The following is an 18389-nucleotide window of genomic DNA, read 5'->3' as shown; positions in this document are numbered from 1 at the left end:
TGGTTTTGTTTCAGTGTTGTTTCAGTGTTGTTTTTTTCTGTGTGTGGGGGGGGTGTATGTGTTTATGGTTATTACACATTATGGTTATCACATATTATTCCTGTGGTTTTTGTTAAAATATATTTCTATATCAGAAAAGAGGTTATTTCTATTTCATAACACAAACAAAAAAACAGACGAGAGCATAGTGAATTGTAGGAAAGTAAGAAAAAAAAAAGTAAAGGATCATGACCATGGATTTTAGTGGAAAAAAGGGATGGGATATGCAGTTAAAATTAAAAGTAGGAGTAAAACTATGCATTGCTATAGGGGAGTGCTGAGCCAGGGTGCAGAGTAGAATTTTGTCCCAAAGGCAATGAGAATTGGAAGGGGAAAAAGTACATTTAATATCGCCAAAAGATAGAGAATAACGTATCAAATCGTTTTTAAGGGACGAAGGTTGCGTTACTTGAAGGAATGGGAGAATCTCCCCGCTTTTTAATTTAAAATATAGATGTTCTGCGAGCCTCTTCATCTGCTTTGTACACTACAATGTATGTACGCTGTGCCAATGTAGTCGAGATGTGAGTGGTAAAATGGCGTCTCTGTGGCTTCAGCGGCTTGCACTGGCGCGGCGTGCGACGTATGAGCTATCCAGATATATAATACAGATCAGTGTATTTGTTACATAGCATTAAATGCTTGAAAAAAATGTCATAAAACTGTTGAAAATTATTCCTGCGCTATATCTGTAGAAATTAAAACAGTTACTCAACATTTCTGTCCTGTTAAATAGATGTAACAATACAACTGGAATTGAAATTGTTATTCCCTTGCTTTCTGGTGAGTTTTTTGTGCATTGCTACCCTCTATCTGTGACTATATGGTATTCTCTCCTCTTTTTAATATCATCATAGTAAAATATCTACTTAGCTAATGGAGATTATTATCTTTGTTTTCATCATTTTTCAGACATGTATCTTTTTATTTTACATCACCAATTTGTCTGGTGGTCAAATGCATAGTGTGAAGTATTGCTGTCCAGTAGTGATGACGCCATGGATCGCGGCTGCCACGAAAGCGTTAGCAAGGCATCGCTATTGTATAGTTCGAGCTATTGCACTCATTGTTCCGCGGATTTTGTACACGTTTTAGCTGTGTGGCAGAGTTAATTTGGTTACATATTCATTGTTCGTGTCCGGGGAAACTGCTTCGGTGCTTTTTCGAAGCTTTCACGAGCTAGGTTAGCTTAGTTTACCTTAGCTTAGCACAGCACCGTGCCGCTGAGCAGAGATCGAGTGTGAGTGTAAAGTGTTGTGATTGTGTGAAAATGTGTAAAGTACAAATGCTGAGAGCGTTGGTGAATCAGAGACTAACTGCGGCTGTTGAAGAAATATTTGTAGTGTTGGAAAGAACGATAGCAGAGTACGAGGAGGAACTTTCTCGAACAAAAGAGCAGAACGAGCGACAACGTCAACTACTGGACTCTGTTTTCCAGAAGAAGCACACAGCAGGTTTGTTTAACTATTGTCACATTTTCAGTAGTTTTGTGTTAATTTAAACGGTTTCTTAATTATAAAATAACACATTTTATGGCTGTAGCCAGTGTTGCTATGTTAAATTTCCAATTAGTTTGGCGACAAATCCACACGACTTCCGCGTTGGCACCCCCAACCCGGAAGTTCCAGACTTTAAATAGGAAAATGTTATGCTTACACTTTTTGCATGATCTGCTAATTAACTCTACTGCGGGTTTAGGAAAGTAATACACAAAAATAGATTCCTAAAGAATACACCAAACTTTATTGCCTTCCACAAAGAACTGTGTCTCATCTTTTCATCACTGAAACACATGGAAAGAAAGACTGCTGTGAAACTGCTTAGCCTAATAGAAAACCCCAAGCGTTGTGCGTAAAATTTAAGCTTTATTATCATTTAATTTGTTTTTGTTGATCAATACTTTATTTATTATATATATTCCTCTTCTTCCTTTCCTTGTCATTTGTTATTCATACTTCTTGTTTTTGATTGTAATGTTATTAACTAAATTAAATTTAAAAAAAAATGCAAACCCGGAAGTAAAGTCACATCACATGACGTCTGGGTTTGTTTTTACAAAGTGAACCATCAACCCAGCTAATTGAAAATGACAGTTTTGGAAAACCAATACATTAAACTTATTGGAGACATTTTGATATATCAAAGTTGAAGTTTAAGTGCTTAAAGTATTTCCCCAACAAAATAGCGAAATTGAGCAACGTCCACACAACTTGAAATCAAAAGTTGCATTGAAATCATTGGAAAAAGTCAGTTATAAGCTTTGAAAATGAACAGAAATGTAAAATAAAAAGAGTCAGTAGTTCCTCTTCTTTATAAAAGAGCTGACATTTTATATATAGCTCGGCATTTAGAGCACAAAATGAGAAGGAACATGACAAATGCATGTATAGAAATGTCTGTGAAATCAAATGAATACAGGCCCAAATAAATGATATACCGAAAGTTCTCCACACAACACCACATCCCATAATAACAACATGAACGTGTTTTTTTAAACATACATAAGATGTAACACATTTTTTTGTTTTTGTTTTTTTGCATTTCTCCTCTTTCTTAGTCTGTAACCTAAGTACTCATAAGGATACACACTCCAGTACAGTAGGTGGCAGTATGCACCTAAACGTTGGTTGCGACCAGCCATAAACAAGAAGAAGAAGCTGTTTTTTTTTGGGGGGGGGGGGGGGGGGGGTGAATTTCTTTTGCATAAAATAAATAAATAAACACAAAATCACATGTACATAACTATTCACAGCCTGATGCACCTTTGGCACGCCTATTTTTGGGCAGTTTTGCCCAATGCTCTTTGCAGTTCCTCTCAAGCTCCATCAAACTGGATGGGAAGCCATTTGTCCATTTCCCTCCACTTGTCCGGGTCACGGCCAGCAGTCTCACCAGGAGGGACACTGAGGTGTCCCGGGCCAGCTGCAAGACATGATACCTCCAGCTTGTCCTTCGTCTAGGCAACAGGGAGGCATCCAGGAGGCAAATGGACTAGATGCCCGAACCACATCAACTGCCTTGTCTCGATGTGAAGGATGGGAAGCGTCTGTGTCTATTTTCACATCTCTCCAGAGATGTTCACTGGGATTCACATCAGGGCTCAATCACAGAGTTTTTGTGAAGTGTGCTTAGAATCGCTGTCCTGTGAAAGATGAACCGTCTCACCAGTCCACCAGTCTGAGGTCAGATCATGGAGTTTCTTGTGGTCTGGGAGTCCTTCTGGTGCCTTTTAACAAAGTCCACGCAGGTTTCCATGCGCCTTTTACTCGAGAGTGGCTTCCATCTGGCCACATACAGATTGCTGAAGGGATGCTTGTCCTTCTGGACGGTTCTTCTCTCTCCACAGAGGAACGAATGGAGTTCTGTCAAGGTGACTATCTGGTTTTTGGTCTAGAAAGAGTCTTGGTGGTTCTGAACTTCTTCCATTTACTGATGATGGAGGCCATTGCTCATTGGGACATTCAAAGCACCCACTGCTTGTTGAGAAGAGCGATCCATGCTTTCATGTTAGTGTCCATTCATTGATTTTCTATGCCGCTTATCCTCATTCGGGTCGTGGGGGTATGCTGGTCATCCAGCAATCACAGGGCACATAAAGCACAAACTCATATTCATACCTATGGACATTTTAGAGTCTCTCCAATTAACGCGTAGCGTACCATAACATTAGTTCGCTGGTCTGGCTCTGTCTTAACGCTCAGCAGACTATGTATTAGCAATGGGGAGAATGTATGTCATGTGGAGAATAGTGTGTGTTTGCATGTAAAACTCTACAGCTCAGGAATACTACAATAACGTCACGTTAAGAGCGGAGTAAACACAAGCGACAGCTTTGCTAGCTCGCAGTACCTCCCGATATGTCTGTGAATCACTTGAAACTGTTGGTAATATCAATGTGGAAACAGTCCCTGGTTATAGAAGCCTGTGTGTCTGATTGTGAGAGAGAATAAGAAATTCAATTCAGCCTTGTTTTGTTGCAGGGACGTACGCTAAGATGAAAGCTGAAAAAAATACAGGGATATATTTAGTTAAGTTTGTATTCACCTTCTAAGAGATGCTTCTGATCTAGGAACTCCATGCTCTTCTGGAGCTTTCGTTCTATTTGTTTGTTTAGGCAGTTAAACCAAGTTAAGTGTTTGTATTATTCAACATTAACTACTAATCCTTAACTACTAATGATCGGTATCAGTATCGGTCCTAAAAAACCCATATTGGTCGATCCATAGTACATAGTTGTAACAAGAAATTACCACTCTGAGCTATTCTCCTCGACAAAACGGCTCACTTTTTTGTTCCTGCCTCGCTTTTGTATGAAGTGTGGAGACGTACCACAGCGTCAAGAATGGAGCTGACTGTTGTTGCTTTGCTTTAACGAACCAAGTGCCGACAAAGCTTGGGAAGTCAGTGTTTTAAAGAGATGGTTACCGATGAAGGTTTGCATTGATTGATGCACACGGGTCAAAATCGGGTGAGTAAGTTTGCTCTTAAGCCGTGAACTGTGCTGAATTTGTTGTTAAATTTGTTCCTTTTGTCTTCAATTCAACTTGATTGGTTCACTCTTATCGGTTTTAGTTGACTGCAACGTGAGTGGTGTCTTCTTGTGTCCTGCAGACATCAGTGAAGAAGATCTTCCCCCCGGCGTGGAGCAGGAGGGGCCCCAGCCCCACCACGTGAAAGAGGAAGAGGAGGAGCGCAACATCAATCAGGAGGGCGAGCATCTTGAGGAACCAGAGGAGGCGGATGTCGCCAATTTTCAGTTGAATCGTATCATTGTAAAGAGTGAAGACGAAGACTACAACGAAGCAACTGATGGAGGTTGCTGCGGTGACTTGCAAGCAGGCGGCCTCTTAGCTCCGCTATCAGATAGCGACGACACGACGTCACACTCTCCGGACACTGATGATGAAGACTCCAAAGCTGATGTGACATGTCACACGGGCAGCACGCACTTCAAATGCTCTCAATGTGGCAAAACTTTTAGCAACAAGGGTAATCTGAAAAGACACACGAGAAATCACACAGGAGAGAAACCTTTCATGTGCTCACTTTGCGGTAAAAGATTCTCTCAGAATGCACATTTGAGAAGACACACACAAACGCATACCGTCGAGAAACAATCCTGTTCAATCTGCAACAGAAGTTTGTGTGACAGTTCGGCATTGGATCGACACATGAGAAGGCACCATGCGGAGGAACCTTTAACCTGCTCCGTCTGTGGTTTAACTTTCACACGGAAGTCAGATTTGAAAAGACACACGAGGACACACACTGGAGAGAAACCTTTTACCTGCTCCTTCTGCGGCGTTGGATTTGCCGAGAAGTCATGCTTGACAAAACACACGAGGATACACACTGGAGAGAAACCACATTCCTGCTCGGTCTGCAAGAAAAGCTTTCATGACAGCTGTGGATTGGATCAACACATGAGAAGACACAGGAGGAAAAACCCTTTTTGCTGCTCAGTCTGCGGTTTAAGTTTTAGACGCAACGCGGATTTGAGAATACACGTAAGAAGACACACTGGAGAAAAACCTTTTACCTGTTCAGTGTGTGGTATCGGCTTTGTTCGGAATCCAGAATTGAAAAGACACATGAGGACACACACTGGAGAGAAAGTGTTTGGCTGCAATATGTGTGATGAAAGATTCTCTTATAAGTACCAGGTGAACAATCACAAGTGTGCTGGTGAGAACAGCAGCAGTAAATGAAGGATTTGCAGGACTTGTCAGGATTTAAATGTGCTTTACTGCAGAAGCTTGTAACTGGAAGGACGCAGGCATGACATTTGTCATTTATTTGATTCCTCGGTCAGCGCATCAGTAGTGCATTGTTTGATTGGTCATGTCTTCTTTCCAGCGTTATGGACGTGTCAGTACAGCGTGAAATAAATCTTTTTCTGTGAAACAGTATGACCACATCACCTTTGTTTGTCCCATCTTTTTTTGCACAAACAGCTGGTTCTCGGGTTATGGCGTGGTTACAATCATGCTCCCATAAAAGAATTAAAAACTGAATTTTGGTCCGTAAAGACAAGACTCTGTGGAGAGCTAGTTACAGCGCAACACACTTTTAGACTGGCGTTCACGGTCAAGTTTATTTTAGATGTGAGAAGAAGGGGTGAGGGGTCTCCAGTATTTGGTTGACTGAGAGGGGTAAGGACCAGAGGACCTGTATTGTATTTACTGTTCCCTTATCCTTTATTCCACTGTTTTGTTTGACAAATATATTTGCTTGGTTTGATTTGAATAAATGTATAACAAATATAAAGTAAGTAAGAGAAGTTTTTCAACTTTTATTTCAGTAATTTTTTTTTTTGTTTGTTTTTTTACACTTCAGTAAATTTTATTTGTATTTATTTTATTACTTTTTATACTTAAGTCAATTTTTTAAATGATTTTTATTTTATTTATTGATTATTATTATTATTAGTGGGGAAAACTAAAATAAAAATAATTTGTGTAAAACATTGACTATAATCTATTGAGGATTTTTGATGGTGTACCATAGAGAATGCTATTGCAGTAGTCAATTCTGGATGTGACAACGGCGTGGAAGAGGATTTCAGCGGCAGAGAATGTGAGAGATGGACGTAGTTGGGCTATGTTCTTAAGATGGAAAAATGCAGTCGGGGTTATTTGTTTCACATGTGGTTCAAATGAAAGGGGAGATTCGAGGGGGGTGCCAAGGTTGCAGGTGAGTGGGGATGGAGTGAGGGTGACGGTATCCAGGTTGAGGCGGAAGTCTTGAGCGGATTTTGTGAGCTTAGAACCAATGATGATTATGTCTGTTTTGTCACTGTTAAGTTTGGGAAAATTGTGTTTCATCCAGGCTTGAATATCAGTTAGGCAGCTGGTGAGGGTGGAGTTGATGGTGGTGGTAGAGATGTATAGTTGTGTGTCGTCAGCATAACTGTGAAAACTAGACCATGTGGGAGGATGAAGAGGAGAGGACCGAGCACCGAACCTTGGGGAACACCTTGTGATAAAGGGGCTATGGAGGAGGAGCAGCGGTTGCTATGCACAAACTGTTGTCGATTTGCGAAGCCAGGACAGATCAGAGTCAATGATTTTGAGGCGAGACAGGAGGATAGAATGGCTGATGGTGTCCAATGCTGCGCTGACGTTCAGGAGGATGAGGATGGTGAGATGGCCGGAGTTGGAGGAGAGAAGAAGAGCATTCGTGATTTTAAGAAGAGCTGTTTTAATGCAAAGTTTTGGACGGAAGCCGGACTGGAATGGTTCAAACAGGCTTAAAATGACTTAAATAATAGTGGGTCGTGACTAAATGACCATTGGAAAATGTGGGTGCCAGGTTGAGGCTATCTGAGAACCCCTGCGTTAAAGGGTGGGGGTGCTGCTACTTCTCCTGCTGCTGGTTGGCTGTCTGGCTACTTACAGTAGTCAGTTGTCAGTTCTTTCTTTTCAGAGTAGTTGGATTCCTACCACTTTTTGGACATTTTACAGTTGTTGCATCTCTTAGTCGTATGCCCTGTTGTTTCCCTGCCATCCAGCCTCACCCTCAGCTTCTCAGTTCTTTTTTGGTGACTTTTTTTCAGTAGCTTGGCTTCTGCTTCCTCTTTTGTTGGCTTTGTTGTTGCTCTCATTTAAGAGACTGTAACTGTTTTTCGGTCCTTCATTATTGTATTTCATCTTTTATTTCTGTATTTGATGTCCATCATGTGTTCATTATGCAGTGTGAGGGACTTTAGGTAATTGAGGTACAATTTAGTTCCAAGTGTCAACTTACTTCACAGTCATGGAACAGAACGCAGAGGACCAAACTGTATACACATCTGTCTCTCTCCATTCACATCCTATACATACCCTCTGTGTTTGTCTTCTTGTGTCCCGCAGACGTCAGCAATGAAGATCTTCCCCCTGAGCAGCTGGAGTGGGGCTCCAGAGTGGAGCAGGAGGAGCCACAGCCCCCCTACATTAAAGGGAACAAAGGGGAGCCACAGCCGCCCCACATTAAAAAGGAAGAGGAGGATCACAGTATCAGTCAGGAGAGATGGCATCTTCAAGGACTGGAGGAGTTCTCAGTGATTGGTGTCATTGTAAAGAGTGAAGATGATGAAGACAAAGGTGAAAGTGAGGAGAAGAGAGAGGTGGAGCCTCCAAGCAGCAGCTCAACTCAACACATGACAACAGAAGCTGATGGAGACCACTGTGGAGGATCACAAGCAGACAACCTCTTAGCTCCACTATCAGATAGTGACGACACAACGTCACACTCTCCTGACACTGATGATGAAGACTCTAAAGCTGATATGACATGTCACACTGACAACACACACTTTAAATGCTCTCAGTGTGACAACACTTTTAGTAGAAAGTCACATTTAAATAGACACGTGAAGAGCCACACAGGAGAAAAAACATTTACTTGCTCAGTTTGTGGTGAAAGCTTCAAACTCAAGAACACCTTACGCAAACACACAAAGACTCACACCGCCGAGAAACCATACCGGTGCTCAGTTTGCAGTAAAAGCTTCAAATTGAAGAAACTGTTAACCAGACACATGTGGCTTCACACAGGAGAGAAACCTTTTGACTGCTCCGTGTGCGGTAAAAGATTCTCTGTCAAGGCATACTTGATAACACACAAAAGAACACACACTGGGGAGAAACCTTTTTTCTGCTCATTCTGCAACTTGGGATTCGCCCAAAGGTCAAGTTTGATCAAACACACGAGAACACACACCGGAGAGAAGCCGTTTCCTTGCTCGGTCTGCAACAAACGTTTCCGTGAGAGCTCTGCATTGATTCAACACACGAGAACACACACTGGGGAGAAACCATATTTCTGCTCAGTGTGTGGGATCAGATTTACACGAAATTCTCATTTGAAAAGACACTTGATGAGACACACTGAAGATAATAATAATGTGTGACACTTTTGCAGAGCTTTGTAAGACACCAAATGACACTTAAGAGAGTGTGTGATGCGAAGATTATCTTATAAATACAGCAGCAGCAAATGAAGCTGCATGACTTGAAATAAACTGTCAACTTTGGCTTTCTAACATCACCACATATAACGTCTGACATCGTTTTGTGTGTTACACAATCTTGTTGATATGTTTAATCAAAAAATTAAAAAAGCGGTGTCAGACTTTTTTTTTCATTAAATGGCAAGCTTGAGCCAAAAAGAGAGAACCTAGTTAGCGTGGCAGTCTCTTACCATTTAGCATCTTTGTCCTCTCAGTTGGTGTGTTTTCCTGCTCTTGCCAGCTTTCCTCTGTCTGTCTACCACTGCTTTAAGTTTACACTGAATGGATATTGTGTTGATATCAACTCTAGCTCACCACACACTTTTTTGGTCACGGATGTAGTGACGCCTCCTCACCTGAGAGAGGCAGTAATGCGCTACAATGTGCTATTACCGGAAGTAATAATTCATGCTAGCTTAGCTTGCGAGCTACTAAAAAAAGAGATGCGTAAGTGATCAAAACATCGCTACGCAGAGATCAAGTGTGAGTGTCAAGTGTTGTGATTGTATGAAAATGTGTAAAGCACAAATGTTGGAAGCGTTGGTGAATCAGCGACTAACTGTGGCTGTTGAAGTAGTACTGCACCACTTAACAACAACGCTCGTCATTGGCTCGTACTCAGCACAGCGGCACACAACAGCCTATCACACTTTGAGAGCACACTTCCGTAGATGTCAACACTTAGCGTGCTCGCTGCTAACAAAAGACACGAAAGTGATCAACACATCGCCAAGTAGCGATCAAAGTGTGAGTGTAAGGTGTTGTGATTGTGCGAAAGTTCGAAAACTGAGTACGGGGATAAACTTTCTCGAACAAAAGAGGAGAACGAGCGACAACGTCAACTACTGGACGCTGTTTTCAAGAAGCCTCAAGTTGTGTTACACGTAGCGGGAGCAGGTTAGTTCACTTTTTATTTCATACTTTATCATCACATATAACCATGTAAGTTCTAGCCGTGGCTTCCTGCGATTTGTGACCTCTTTGCGACCTTTCATATAGCTGTGTGTACACAGTTAACTTTCCATATGGAAAGTATTGTTTTGAGTCAGTCTGAAGGTTCCATTTCACCAGAAAGCTACACTTTTAGCCTCACTCCTGTTCAACACCCGTACACTTTTACCACACAGACCCGTGGTGCCCAAACTGCAGGACAGGGGCTGTTTACGGTGTTGGCCCGTGGCGCTTTCCAAAAATAAAATTCAACAAGAAAACAAACAAAAAAAAAGCAACCACAGTAAACATGGAGAAACAGCAGTCATTTTACAATAATTAAATCAAAATATTAAGAGAAAAAAGTTTTAATCTAACAAAAAAATATTTTTTTTTAGAATGTCATCGTAGTAAAGTTGGAAAATTAAAGAAAAAAATACCTTATTTTTGAAAGTAATATAATATAATATGAATATGAGAAACAAACAACGAATGAAGTTGTCATTTTTTGAAAATTAGGTTGAGGAAAATAACTACAATATTATGGGAATGATAAAAAAAAGTCAATGACGGGAAGAAAATTTGCAAGAAGAAAGTTAAAATAGTTGGGGGTAAAAACGGCAGACATTGATTAAACAGTTGAACAGAGAGACAGAGAATGTACGAATATTATCTGAGAAGAAAGTTAAATATTTGGAAAATTTAAAAAAGCAAAGAGCGGAGAGTGAAGTTGATATTAACAATAGGATTTTTCCATCTACTATTTTACTACTATTTTTACAAAGAACGCTGAAAACTGCTGCGTTGTTAGCTTCATGATAGCTTATGACAAAGCTTAGATTCATTTTTTTCTTGAAATATGTAGAACTTCTGAGCATATCTACATGTGTTCCTTTATGTGGCCTTTTCATTTTGTATATAAATGTGTATACGTAGCTAAAAATGTGTATCTTATTGTTCTTTAGTTGTTACGTTGGTCATTGGAAGCACTGAAGTTCAGTAAAAGCTCTTTGACTGTAATTTCTGGACCTCAATTTCAACTGGGCTTCTATATTCTTTAATGATTACCACCACTCGATCGTATTTCGTATGGCCTAACAGAAAAGCCGTTTGCAGCAATTGTGATCAAATGGAGTGCACTGCCCGGATGCAACCTGCCGCTGTTGATTCAATCTCGCACATCTCATCCCATCCACACAAACATTCTCAATGACACAACTCCTCCAAAAGCATGCGTTTGTCTTCTTGTAACCTGCAGACATCAGCATAGAAGATCTTCCCCCTGAGCAGCAGGAGTGGAGCTCCAGGATGGAGCAGGAGGAGCCACAGCTCACCTACATTAAAGAGGAAGAGAAGGAGCCACAGCCTTTCCACATTAAAGAAGAACAGGATCACAGCATCAGTCAGGAGGCAGAGCATCTTGAAGGGCTGGAGGAGTTCCCAGTGATTCATGTCATTGTGAAGAGTGAAGATGATGAAGACAAAGGTGAAAGTGAGGAGAAGAGAGAGGTGGAGCCTCCAAGCAGCAGCTCAACTCAACACATGACAACAGAAGCTGATGGAGACCACTGTGGAGGATCACAAGCAGACAACCTCTTAGCTCCACTATCAGATAGTGACGACACAACGTCACACTCTCCTGACACTGATGATGAAGACTGTAAAGCTGATATGACATGTCACACTGACAACACACACTTTAAATGCTCTCAATGTGACAAAACTTTTGGTGACAAGAAAACTCTGATGACGCACATCAGATGTCACACGACCAGAAACAGGACATGCTCTCAGTGTGATAAAACTTTTTATGACCGTAAGAATCTCAAAAGACACATGAGACTACACACAGGACAAAAACCATACATGTGCTCAGTTTGTGGTAAAAGATTCTCTGTGAAGGCGCATTTGACAACACACACAAGAATGCACACTGGAGAGAAACCTTTTTCCTGTTCAGTGTGTGGTACAGGTTTTGCACACAAAAATGAGTTGAAAATACACACAAGAATACACACTGGAGAAAAACCTTTTACCTGTTCAGTGTGTGATACAGGTTTTAGACGAAGTCACTATTTAAAAAGACACATGAGAATACACACCGGAGAGAAACCGTATTCCTGTTCAGTCTGCAACAAACGTTTTGGTGACCGAACACATCTTGTAAGACACATGAGACGACACACGGGTGAGAAAGTGTTTAGTTGCAGTGTGTGTCATGAAAGATTCTCTTATAAGTACCAGGTTGACAATCACAAGTGTGCTGGTGAGAACAGCAGCAGTAAATGAAGCTGCAGGACCTCAAATAAGCTGTCAAGACTTTGATAACTTTGACTTTCTAACAACATCACCACATGTAACGTGCGTGACATCTTTATTGAGTGTGTAACACAATCTTGTTAATATGCTTCTACCATTTAAATATAATAAAAATAGTATCAGTCCATTTTATTTCATTAAATTGCACACTTGCGCCAAAAAGAAAGGCTGACAAGCTGTTCTTTTGTTAGCCTTTAGCCTGGTTACCAAGTCGGTCTGTGCGATTAGCATCTTTTTCCTCTCAGCTGATGTGTTTTCCTGCTCTTGTCCGCTTTCCTTTGTTAAACCACTGCTTTTACTTCACACTGAATGGATATTGGCGATTGTTGTTTTTGACGTCAACTCTAATTCACCACTTTATATATCAAGGGTGTAATTACATCTCCTCACCTGAGGAAGGCAGTAATGCACTAGAATGTACTAGCTGCGCGTTACCGGAAGTGTGAAACAAGGAAAGGAAAAAGGTCAGCAGTTGACAGGATAGCTTAGCTTGCTGGCTGCTAACAAAGAGACGCGGGAGTGATCAACACATCGCTAAGCAGAGATCAAGTGTGAGTGTAAAATGTTGTGATTGTGTTAAAAAGGTGTAAAGTACAAATGCTGAGAGGACTGGTGAATCAGCGGCTAGCTGCTGCTGTAGAAGAAATATTTGTAGTGCATCAGCAGTGTTACACACATTGGTAGTTGTAAAAACTCATTGAAATATTAGAAAAGTACATTGTTTCCAAACTGTGAATGGGCATTAACTTACATCACTCTGTAAAAAGGAGCTTTATGGAGTTCGGACCATTTCGTTTCATTTGTTTTCAATGAGGCGTCTCTGTATCAGGTACAGTCCCCTTTACGGTTTGGTTAATTGGGTAGTTCACTGCGACTGGTCAGACTTTTCTACATTATTTCCTGTGCGTATGCGACTCGTTCATAGGGCGTACAGCATTTGCAGTAAATTATTGTTTTTGGAATGTGTTATGTAAGTCAAGTGGGTTGGATTGGGTGGTGTGGGGATTTCCTACGAGGGCTTCATGTGTCAGCTGGAGGGACACTGATGAGATCCTCAGAGACATTGTCAGAACATATGCTGGTGCAGGACAATGCCTCATGTGACAGCGCAAAGCTGGACTTTTGTAAAGTATGGGTTTGTCTTCTTGTGTCCTGCAGACTTGACTGAAGAAGATCTTCCCCATGAGCAACAGGAGTGGAGCTCCAGGATGGAGCAGGAGCAGCCCCAGCTCCCTCTCATTAAAAAGGAAGAGGAAGAGACACAGCCCATACACATTAAAGAGGACAAGGAGCCCCAGGCCCCCTGCATTAAAGAGGAAGACGAGGAGCACAGCATCAGCCAAGATGGGGAAGATCTTGAAGGACAGGAGGAGTTCCCAGTGATTCATGTTGTTGTGAAGAGTGAAGATGATGAAGACAAAGGTGAAAGTGAGGAGAAGAGAGAGGTGGAGCCTCCAAGCAGCAGCTCAACTCAACACATGACAACAGAAGCTGATGGAGACCACTGTGGAGGATCACAAGCAGACAACCTCTTAGCTCCACTATCAGATAGTGACAACACAACGTCACACTCTCCTGACACTGATGATGAAGACTCTAAAGCTGATATGACATGTCACACTGACAACACACACTTTAAATGCTCTCACTGTGACAAAACCTTTAATGACCGTAGTAATATGAAAAGACACATGAGAAATCACTCAGGTGAGAAACCATTTATGTGCTCAGTTTGTGGTAAACGATTCTCTCAAAAGGCACATTTGACAGCACACACAAGAATACACACTGGAGAGAAACCTTTTTCCTGTTCAGTGTGTGGTATAGGTTTTGTACGAAATCAAGATTTGAAAATACACATGATAATACACACTGGAGAGAAACCTTTTTCCTGTTCAATCTGTGGCGTAGGTTTCGTAAGGAGTCAATATTTGAAAAGACACACAAGAATACACACTGGGGAAAAACCTTTTACCTGTTCAGTGTGTGGTATAAGTTTTATACGAAATCAGTGTTTGAAAAAACACATGAGAAGACACACTGGAGAAAAACCACATTCCTGTTCAATCTGCAATAAAAGCTTTTGTGACCGAACAACACTTCTAGCACACATGAGAAGACACACTGGAGAGAAAGTGTTTAGTTGCAGTGTGTGTGGTGAAAGATTCTCTTATAAGTACCAGCTTAACAATCACAAGTGTGCTGGTGAGAACAGCCGCAGTAAATGAAGCTGCAGGACTTATAAATACACTACTGTAATAATCGAGACTTTGATAACTTTGTCTTTCTAACAACATCACCACAAATGACGTGTGTGACATCATTGTGTGTAACACCATCTTGTCAATATGTCTCTCCAATAAAAATAGAAAAAAAGTCTGTGACAGAATGTGAGACGGTTTTATATTCGTTGACTTGAGCTGTTGTCCCCTTTCCACTGTCTGTCTACCACAGCTTTTAGTGTACACTGAATGGATATTGTCCATTTTACATTCGTGTTGACGTCAACTCTTATTTCACCACACTTTACAGGTCAGGGGTGTAATGAAACCTTGTTACCTGAGGGAGGCACTAATGCACTAGAATGTACTAGCTGTTCGTGATGTGCGATACCTCTGAGTTCCTTTCGGATACAATATGGAGTTAAAAGTCAGGCTGGTATCGGTGAAGCCGAATCAATACCGATACCTCGCGGAAATAAACGTGATGTGTCTGGTACATTTTAAAAAGTTGTGTTTTTCAAATCATAGCATATTTTATAGCATGAAGACTACACGACATCAGAGTAATTCATTCATTTATTTTTAGATTATTAAATTTGATGTATTAATTTAATATTTAAAATATGTGAAATTTGCGTTTTAAACCATAATTAAACTAATTAAACCATTCACATAAATTATTAATTATTAAGAAATTCAAATAAGAATGAAAACTATTTCACCATTGACTGACGTAGCAGTGTGCCGCTGCGCTTATGCATTCCGCACTTATCGAGGCGGAACAAAACGTAGATCCGACCAATCGTATATCATTTAGACAAGATCGGAATAATTTAGTTACTTTTCAATGGGTTCCTGTTAATAATATACATTACCTCAAATTACTAAAGTATCAAATTATCGATATTGTGATTTGATACCGATTTCAGAACATAAAGCTTTAAGTATCAATCCGCACCACTCGCTACGTCTTACCGGAAGTAGTCAACGAGGAAATGAAAACGGTTAGCAGGAGTCGTTGTCATTTTATAATTCCGCGCTGCATTCCTGCATTTTTACGTTTGTACTTTATTTGTAACTCATTACAAACTACACATGATTAATTCTTCATGTGAGGATAAACTCATCTCTGTGAAATTGGAAGCTCTCCGGCTAGCTTAGCTTGCTAGCTTCTAACAACAGCTAACGCGGAAGTGATCAACACATCGTTAAGCAGAGATCAAGTGTGAGTGTAAAGTGTTGTGATTGTGTGAAAATGTGTAAAGTACAAATGCTGAGAGCGTTGGTGAATCAGCGACTAACTGCGGCTGTTGAAGAATTATTTGTAGTGTTGGAAAGAACGATAGCAGAGTACGAGGAGGAACTTTCTCGAACAAAAGAGGAGAACGAGCGACAACGCCAACTACTGGACACTTTTCAAGAAGCATCAAGTTGTGTTACACAGAGCAGGTTGGTTTCAGTTTTACTCTTACATGTTTACTAACTTTATATTTGATCATTAACATGGAAAGGACGTTTGAATAACTTTACTGGATAGAGGAGTTGAAGAATGGCAGGCTGTAAAAAGAAGGAACAACTTTGCTATATATGTTCATCCATGCGCTCCGCCCCCCATACTGAAAGATGATTAATCAAAATCAGGTAAATGTAAACGTTCGTGATGATGTTTACGTTTTAGGGTGTGGTTACTGTAACCGCAGGTGTATAATATTAATGTTTCAGTGTTTTTAGCCCATTAGCAGTGTTACATACATTGGTAGTTGTACAAAGTCATTGAAATATTAGAAAAGTACATTGTTTCCAAACTGTAAATGGGTGAATGAAAAGCATTAACTTAAATTACTTTGTAGAAAGGAGCTTTATGAAGTTCAGTCCATTTTGTTGCATTTGTTTACCGGGTTGATCTGCCACACCTGGCTCAATGAGGCGTCTATGCATCAGGTACAATACCTTTACAGTTTGGTTAATTGGGTAGCTCACTGCGACTGGTCAGATTTTCATACATTAATTCCTGTGTGTATGTGACTCGTTGGAAGGGCGTACAGCATTTGCAGTAAATTAATGATTTTAAATGTGTTATATAAGTACATTGGGTTGGATTGGATGATGGCTGTGTCTGGAGGCATATCCTCCGAGGGCTTAATGTGTCAGCTGGAGGGACATTGATCCTCAGAGACATTGTCAGAACAAATCCTGGTGCAGGATGCCTCTTGTGACGGTGCAAAGCTGAACTTTTATCAAGCAAGTGTTTGTCTTCTTGTGTCCTGCAGACGTCACTGAAGAAGATCTTCCCCCTGAGCAGCAGGAGTGGAGTTCCAGAATGGAGCTGGATGAGCCACAGCCTCCCTACATTAAAAAGGAAGAGGAGGAGCCACAGCCCCCCCACATTAAAGCGGAAGATGTGGAGCACAGCATCAGTCAGAAGCAAGAGTATCTTGAAGGACTGGAGGAGTTCCTAGTGATTGGTGTCCCTGTGAAGAGTGAAGATGAAGAAGACAAAGGTGAAAGTGAGGAGAAGAGAGAGGTGGAACCTCCAAGCAGCAGCTCAACTCAACACATGACAACAGAAGCTGATGGAGACCACTGTGGAGGATCACAAGCAGACAACCTCTTAGCTCCACTATCAGATAGTGACGACACAACGTCACACTCTCCTGACACTGATGATGAAGACTCTAAAGCTGATATGACATGTCACACTGACAAAACACGCTTTAAATGCTCTCACTGTGAAAGAGCTTTTAATGATCGTAGTAATCTGAATAGACACATGAGAAATCACACAGGAGCGAGACCATTCCTGTGTTCAGTTTGTGGTAAAAGATTCTCTCAGAAGGCACATTTGACAGCACACACAAGAATACACACTGGAGAGAAACCTTTTTCCTGTTCAGTGTGTGGTATAGGTTTTGTACGAAATCAAGATTTGAAAATACACATGATAATACACACTGGAGAGAAACCTTTTTCCTGTTCAATCTGTGGCGTCGGTTTTGTAAGGAGTCAATATTTGAAAAGACACATAAGAAACCACACTGGTGAGAAACCTTTTACCTGTTCAGTGTGTGGTATAGGTTTTGTTCGAAATCAGTGTTTGAAAAGACACACGAGAAGACACACTGGAGAAAAACCACATTCCTGTTCAATCTGCAACAAAAGCTTTTGTGACCGAACAACACTTCTAGCACACGTGAGAAGACACACAGGTGAGAAACCATATTCCTGTTCAGTGTGTGGTATCGGTTTTCCATCAAAATATAATTTGAAAACACACACGATAACACACACTGGAGAAAAACCATATTCCTGTTCAGTGTGTGGTATCAATATTGCAAGAAAATCTAATTTGAAAAGACACATGAGGACACACACTGGAGAGAAAGTGTTTATTTGCAGTGTGTGTGGTGAAAGATTCTCTTATAAGTACCAGCTTGATAATCACAAGTGTGCTGGTGAGAACAGCAGCAGTAAATGAAGCTGCACGACTTGAACAGAACTGTCGAGACTTTGATAACTTTGACTTTCTAACATCATCACCACAAATAACATGTGTGACATTGTTGTTTGTGTAACACAATGTTAATATGCAATAAAAATAGGGGAAAAAACCTCCGTGACAGTGTGTGAGATGGTTTTATTTCATTCAATTTCATACTTGAGCTTTTGTCCGCTTTCCTCTGTCTGTCTACCACTGCTTTTAGTTCACCTGAGGGAGGCAGTAATTCACTAGAATGTACTAGCTGTTAGTCCCCTTGAGTTCCTTTCCGATTTGATACTCAGTTAGGCTGGTATCGGTAAAGCTGATTTAATACCGATACCTTGCGGAAGTACACCTAATGTTTCTGGTACATTTGAAAAAGTAGTGTATTTCAAATCATAGCATATAT

The 18389-nt window shown here is 40.8% G+C and overlaps 4 protein-coding genes across 6 annotated transcripts; all 4 read left to right on the top strand.

Moving 5' to 3' along the window:
• The first annotated feature begins 1042 nt into the window (after positions 1-1042).
• LOC129178519 (zinc finger protein OZF-like) lies at positions 1043-9139 on the top strand. Of its 2 annotated transcripts, none has more exons than XM_054770828.1 (2): positions 1043-1493; positions 7893-9139. In XM_054770828.1, exons 1-2 carry the CDS (start codon positions 1310-1312, stop codon positions 8930-8932), a joined length of 1224 nt encoding a protein of 407 aa, XP_054626803.1. In that variant the 5' UTR covers positions 1043-1309; the 3' UTR covers positions 8933-9139. The 2 variants fall into 2 exon arrangements, with proteins under 2 accessions (XP_054626803.1, XP_054626802.1); XM_054770827.1 differs by lacking the exon at positions 7893-9139 and adding an exon at positions 4651-5947.
• Positions 9140-9710: 571 nt separating this feature from the next.
• On the top strand, positions 9711-12397 carry LOC129178520 (oocyte zinc finger protein XlCOF19-like). The gene is made up of 2 exons (XM_054770830.1): positions 9711-9928; positions 11220-12397. The coding sequence occupies exon 2, from the start codon at positions 11270-11272 to the stop codon at positions 12248-12250; it is 981 nt and encodes a 326-aa protein (XP_054626805.1). The 5' UTR covers positions 9711-9928; positions 11220-11269; the 3' UTR covers positions 12251-12397.
• Positions 12398-12709: 312 nt separating this feature from the next.
• Positions 12710-14671, top strand: LOC129179131 (gastrula zinc finger protein XlCGF8.2DB-like). The gene is made up of 2 exons (XM_054771995.1): positions 12710-12831; positions 13439-14671. The coding sequence occupies exon 2, from the start codon at positions 13489-13491 to the stop codon at positions 14506-14508; it is 1020 nt and encodes a 339-aa protein (XP_054627970.1). The 5' UTR covers positions 12710-12831; positions 13439-13488; the 3' UTR covers positions 14509-14671.
• Positions 14672-15478: 807 nt separating this feature from the next.
• On the top strand, positions 15479-18105 carry LOC129178446 (gastrula zinc finger protein XlCGF8.2DB-like). Of its 2 annotated transcripts, none has more exons than XM_054770698.1 (3): positions 15479-15727; positions 15831-15951; positions 16773-18105. In XM_054770698.1, exon 3 carries the CDS (start codon positions 16823-16825, stop codon positions 17975-17977), a length of 1155 nt encoding a protein of 384 aa, XP_054626673.1. In that variant the 5' UTR covers positions 15479-15727; positions 15831-15951; positions 16773-16822; the 3' UTR covers positions 17978-18105. The 2 variants fall into 2 exon arrangements, with proteins under 2 accessions (XP_054626673.1, XP_054626672.1); XM_054770697.1 differs by having other exon boundaries at positions 15819-15951.
• The last annotated feature ends 284 nt before the right edge of the window (positions 18106-18389 follow it).

This window comes from Dunckerocampus dactyliophorus, chromosome 3, assembly GCF_027744805.1.
Source record: "Dunckerocampus dactyliophorus isolate RoL2022-P2 chromosome 3, RoL_Ddac_1.1, whole genome shotgun sequence".
In the NCBI taxonomy this organism is placed as follows: Eukaryota; Metazoa; Chordata; class Actinopteri; order Syngnathiformes; family Syngnathidae; genus Dunckerocampus; species Dunckerocampus dactyliophorus.
The sequence above is the reverse complement of the archived record's forward strand: the minus strand, read 5'-3'. Positions and strand labels throughout refer to the sequence as shown.